The sequence below is a fragment of the Phasianus colchicus genome, chromosome 30, assembly GCF_987193195.1.
Source record: "Phasianus colchicus chromosome 30, bPhaCol1.hap1.1, whole genome shotgun sequence".
NCBI classification, from domain to species: Eukaryota; Metazoa; Chordata; class Aves; order Galliformes; family Phasianidae; genus Phasianus; species Phasianus colchicus.
In genome coordinates, this window is record NC_143465.1 from 1,089,014 (window position 1) to 1,095,000 (window position 5,987).

The 5,987-nt window shown below is 59.4% G+C and overlaps 1 protein-coding gene across 4 annotated transcripts in view; it reads left to right on the plus strand.

The window, feature by feature from the left end:
* The first annotated feature begins 514 nt into the window (after positions 1-514).
* The window catches only part of HJV (hemojuvelin BMP co-receptor), a 10,390-nt gene continuing 4,917 nt past the window's right edge, over positions 515-5,987 (plus strand). Inside the window, exons 1-2 of one of the 4 annotated variants that reach the window (XM_090126966.1) lie at positions 515-662; positions 4,928-5,090. In XM_090126966.1, the coding sequence (XP_089983092.1) occupies positions 4,994-5,090 (97 nt within the window). In that variant the 5' untranslated portion in view covers positions 515-662; positions 4,928-4,993. Of the gene's footprint in view, positions 663-1,970; positions 3,156-3,441; positions 4,217-4,927; positions 5,091-5,987 lie in introns of those variants that run through there. The other 3 variants (XM_090126963.1, XM_090126964.1, XM_090126965.1) reach the window with 3 other exon arrangements.

Sequence of the window (5,987 nt, forward strand, 5' to 3'; positions counted from 1 at the left end):
GTTGGGCACCTCCATTAGGGTTGGGCACCTCTATTGGGGTTGGACACCTGCATTGGGGTTGGGCACCTCCATTAGGGTTGGGCACCTCTATTGGGATTGGGCACTTCCGTTGGGATTGGGCACCTCCAATGGTGTTGGGCACCTCCAATGGTGTTGGGCACCTCCATTAGGGTTGGACACCTGCATTGGGGTTGGGCACCTCTATTGGGGTTGGGCACCTCTATTGGGATTGGGCACTTCCGTTGGGATTGGGCACCTCCAATGGTGTTGGGCACCTCCATTAGGGTTGGGCACCTCTATTAGGGTGGGCACCTCTATTGGGGTTGGACACCTCCAATGGGGTTGGGCACCTCCATTGGGGTTGGGCACCTCCATTGGGGTTGGGTCCCTCGCTGGCGTTGCTCTCACTGGGGATTTGGAGCACACCAACAGGCACCATTCGGAAACCTTCACCTCTCCCACCCTCTCCTTTCCCTCCCCGCTGGAATTCAGTTTTCGGGATCGAAAATCCCGCCAGCTATTTTTAAAGCATCGCCTTCAGCCCTCCTCGCGCCCGGTGACGGATGGGGCTGAGCACAGCTCAGCTGTTCGCCCTCCGCACCGATCCCACGGCAGCTCCATTCCACGCTGGAACCCAGAGGGACCCACGACTCGTCGCCAGGGTAGGGGCTGCGCTTCGGGTGGGGGGTCTGATTGGAACCCGGAGGAACAGCCATCCCGCTGCCAGGGGAGGGGCAGAGCTTCGGGTGGGGGTCACACCGCAGCCCTCCGCAGAGGTTTGGGGTTTGGTGGTGGGGAGAGGAATGCAATGGATAGAAATGCCTTTCCCATCGGAGAGGAGGAAAAGCGTCCCCTCCACGGAGCTGAGGCCGTCCCCAAAGCAGATGACGGATCCCCACCACCCCCAGCAGCATCTCAGCTCCGCCCCATTGCAACAGATCCCCCCACAAGCAGCGGGACGATGCTCAGCCCTGGGAGCACAGCTGGCCCCAGTGGCTGTGGGGCACGACGTGGGGTGCACTGTGGGGTGCACTGCGGGCTCTTTGGGGTACTACTATTCCCAGTAGACACCGTTCCCATGTGAATTCCCACTGCCCGGCCCCACGTGTCACCCATGGGTGCTGTCCCCATGCAGGGGGTGGAAGGACGCCCCACAGGCAGCGCGGAGCCACGCTGTGATGTGGGGGGTTGTCTTTGCTCTCTGGTTGTCCCTCAATATCGGGTGACGGGCACGGAAGTGATGGGAAGAGAGGCTCCGTGCACCCCAAATTGATGGGCGTCAGATCTGGGCATCAGAACCCCTCCTCCTGGTGGGAATCCCATCAGGATGTGAATTCCTTATTGGATGAAATCCCAAATCGGCCTCGAGGTGAGCGATCCCATGGGAGGAGCGCTGTGGGATGGGTTTGGTCAGCACAAACTCAATGGCACCAGGGCACGAAGGGACCAGATCCCAACCCCAACCCCGAGGGCCCCACATGGAGCGCACAGTTCCAGAGAACCCCAACACTGGAGACCCTGCGCAGATCATCCAGTGCTGAGGGATCCCCAAGAACCAGAGACTCCATATGGAGCACCCAGCCCCAGAGAACACTAAGAGCTGGGGACCCCAAATGCATTTCCCGGAGCTGGAGAAGCCCCAAGAACCAGAAACCCCAAATGGAGCAGCTGGCCTTGGAGAACCCCAAGCACGGAGATCCCCACATGGAGCATCTGGTGCTGGAGGAGCCCCAAAAACCAGAGAACCCAAATGGAGTTCCCAGAGCTGAAGATGCCCCAAGCACCAGGAAACCCAAATGGAGCACCCAGTGCTGGAGAAGCCCCAAAAATGGGAGACCCCAAATGGAGAACCTGACCCTGGAGAACCCCAAGCTTCAGTGACTCCACATGGCCCATCCAGTGCTGGAGAAGCCCCAAGAACCAGAGATCCCAAATGGAGCACCCAGTGCTGGAGAAGCCCCAAAAATGGGAGACCCCAAATGGAGAACCTGACCCTGGAGAACCCCAAGCTTCAGTGACTCCACATGGCCCATCCAGTGCTGGAGAAGCCCCAAGAACCAGAGATCCCAAATGGAGCACCCAGTGCTGGAGAAACCCCAAAAATGGGAGACCCCAAATGGAGCACCCACTGCTGGAGAAGCCCCAAGAACTAGAGATCCCAAATGGAGCACCCAGTGTTGGAGAAACCCCAAAAATGGGAGACCCCAAATGGAGCACCCAGTGCTGGAGAAACCCCAAAAATGGGAGATGCAAAATGGAGCACCCAGTGATGGAGAAACCCCAAGAATCAGAGACCCCAAATGGAGCACCCAGTGCAGGAGAAGCCCCAAGAATCAGAGATCCCAAATGGAGCACCTGGCGCTAGAGAAGCCCCAAGAATCAGAGATCCCAAATGGAGCACCCAGTGTTGGAGAAACCCCAAAAATGGGAGACCCCAAATGGAGCACCCAGTGCTGGAGCACGCAGTGCAGGAGAAGCCCCAAGAACCAGAGATCCCAAATGGAGCACCCACTGCTGGAGGAGCCCCAAGAACCAGAAATCCCAAACAGTGCGCCCAGCCCTGGAGAGAGCCCCAAGCACGGGGGACCCCACGTGGCCCATCTGATTCTGCAGGACCCCCATGGGCACCAAGAGAGGAGCACTGCCCCATAGGGCCGTGTGCCCCACAGGTGGGATTTCGGGGAAGCTCACCCAACCTGGCGGCCATCGACCCCACTGACATCGGCGACCTTCGCTCTCCACTCCCAACTGCACCGCGACGGGGGGAGCTCTGACCAAAACAAGCACAGAAGCGTTCCTTGGGGATGGAGGGGGGGGGAACACGGCCCGTTCCCATTGGGATTCCGTCCATATTGGTGTAGAGTGAGGAAGGGAGGAAGACCCCCCAGCCGGAGCTCCCTCTTCTTCCTCACGCCGCTCGCCCCGCACCCCCGCGTGCCCCCCCCGGCTAAATTTAGGCAGATCTATTTCAACACCCGTCCCCTGTCCCACGGCGGGGGGAGGACGGAGCAAAGGTAGCAGGAGCAGGAGGGAGAGGGGGGGGTCCACGTCCCACAGCCCCCCTGGGTTTGGCTACCGGTCCCACGGCACGCCGCGGTGTCATTTGGGGTGGAGGCGGTGACGAGGGGGTGCTGGGGACCAACGGGGTCTGACGGGTGAGTGGGGCTGACACAAGGGGCAGGGATGGGGATGGGGGGTGGGAGCACCCCCAGGGGTACCCTGATGGAGGGAGCCCACCTCCCCTGTTTGCAGCCCAGGGGAGGTGGGCTGCCCCATTCCCAGCACTGCTGGGGTCAGCGCGTCCCAACCAGAGCAGCACAGCCCCGCGCCGCAGCCATCGGCTGAGTGCTGCACTGGGACATGGGCCCACCACCCCAAAACCCCAACACCCCATTGCCCCGATGTCCCATTTCCCCACGGCCCCTCTGTCCCACTGCCGCCTGGAAAGTGGGGACCCCAGATCCTGTATAAACCTGGGAAGGATATTGGGATCCCATATAACCCCAGGAAGGACACCAAGATGCCATATAGCATCTGGAAGGATGTGGGGGTCCCATATAACCCCAGGAAGGACACCAAGATGCCATATAGCACCTGGAAGGATGTGGGGGTCCCATATAACCCCAGGAAGGACACCAAGATGCCATATAGCACCTGGAAGGATGTGGGGGTCCCATATAACCCCAGGATGGACGCTCCAATCCTTCAAAACCCTGGGAAGGATGCTCAGATTTCATATCACCCTGGGAAGGATGTGGGGATCCCATATAACCCCAAGGAGGACGCTCCAATTCCATATAACCCCGGGAAGGATGCTCAGCAGTCCCTGTGTACAGGGATCCTATATAACCCTGGAGAGTATGCTCTGATCCCATATAACCCCAGGAAGGATGCGGGGATCCAACATAACCCCAGGAAGGATGTGGGGACCTTATATAACCCTGGGAAGGACACTCATCCCATATAACCCTGGGAAGGATGCTCTCATCCCATATAACCCTGGGAAGGACGCTCACATCCCATATAACCCTGGGAAGGACGCTCACATCCCATATAACCCTGGGAAGGACACTCTCATCCCATATAACCCTGGGAAGGACGCTCACATCCCATATAACCCTGGGAAGGATGCTCTGATCCCATATGACCTCAGGAAGGGCACTCGGTGCTCCCACATAGCCCAGGGCTGGGAGCCCACCTGCCCCACTGGCCATGGGTAAGAGCAGCACAAGGGCTGACCCTACAGAGCTGCGAACCCACAAAGCCCTGAATGGCAGTAGGATCTGGTTTGGTTTGCTTTGCTTTCGGTTTGGTGGTGGCCAAAAAGGGCCAACCGGTTCACTGCAAGCCAATATTCCCCCAGGAACCCCCAGGAACCCCCAGGGACCCCCGGGGACCCCCTCTGCTGACAGGGCCATGATGTCCCCATTGCTGCAGCTCCAGTGCTGCAGAGCTGTGGGGAGGGCAGCAGTGGGGCTGAGAGCAGCAGCCCGCAGCTCTGTGCCTGCAGCTCTGCACCCACAGCTTCGTACTGCAGCTCTGCACCTGCAGTTGTGCACCTGCAGCTCTGTGCATGCAGCTCTGCACCTGCAGTCGTGCACCTGCAGCTCTGTGCATGCAGCTCTGTTCATGCAGCTCTGCAGCTGCAGCTCTGCGCATGCAGCTCTGTGCATGCAGCTCTGTGCCTGCAACTCTGCACCCATGGCTTTGTACCTGCAGCTCTGCACCTGCAGTCGTGCACCTGCAGCTCTGTGCATGCAGCTCTGCACCTGCAACTCTGCGCATGCAGCTCTGTGCATGCAGCTCTGCACCTGCAGCTCTGTGCATGCAGCTCTGCGCCTGCAGCTCTGTGCATGCAGTTCTGCACATGCAGCTCTGTGCCTTGCAGGCGCCGCACCGCTCAGACCCCCCTCTTTCTCACTCCCAGGTTTGCAGCTGGATGAAGTCAGGCCAGGCCAGTGGGTGAGCAACCTTCTGCTCTACATGGATTGGAATGGGGAAAGCCAGCTGCAGTAAGAGCCCGGCGCAGCTGGAGCACGGCCTCTTCCTCCAGGCTCTCCTCCTCCTCCTCCTGCTCTGCTGCAGGCATGGTAAGGAGCCACGCGTAGCACGGCTGCACCCGCAGCATCAGGAGGGGATGGGAGCAAAATGCCCCCCAGCATCACCCCACTGCTCCTGTGCGGCTGCAGGGAGGGGGGGCAGGCAGCAGGGCACCCCCACAGCCCTGCAGATCCATCATCTCCAAAGATAAGGCAGGAAGGGCAAGGCTCAACCCAACCTGACAAAGCTCAGAAGGTGCCATCCGTCCCCTTGGGGTGAAGGATCTCACCCAGAGCTGTGTTGCGGGGTCAGGGCGCTGCTCCCATGGCCCAGTTGCTCCCAGTGGCTCTTGGGCCCCACAGCACCCCCAGGCTGCACTCTGTGTTGGGATGCAGCCAGCAGTGCTGGGCACGTAGAAAGCTGGTGATGGATTCTGGCCGCTGGGTTTGCTGGTGCGGGGAGAGTGATGTGTCCAACAAATGGCTCCTTTGCAAGGTTCACTGTGGGCTGAGCAGTGAGAGGTGCTCTACTGGGTGCCCTGTCTCATCCCCCATCCCATCTCATATCTCATCCCATTTCCCATCCCACCTCCTATCACATCCCATCCCATCCCATCCCCAATCCTATCTCATATCTCATCCGATCCCGTCCCATCTCATATCCCATCCCATCTCATCCCATAACCACTCCTTCCCATCCCATCCCATCCCATCACCCCTCCTTCCCACCCCATCTCTTATTCCATCTCATCCCATCTCATAACTCCTCCTTTCCATTCCATCCTTTCCCATTCCATCCCATCCCCGTCTCATTCACCCTTCCATCCCATCACCATCCCATCCCATCCCATTCCATCCCATTCCATCCCATCTCCTATCACATCTCATCTCATCCCATCCCATAACCCCTTCTTCCCATCCCATCCCATCCCGTCCTGTCCCATCCCG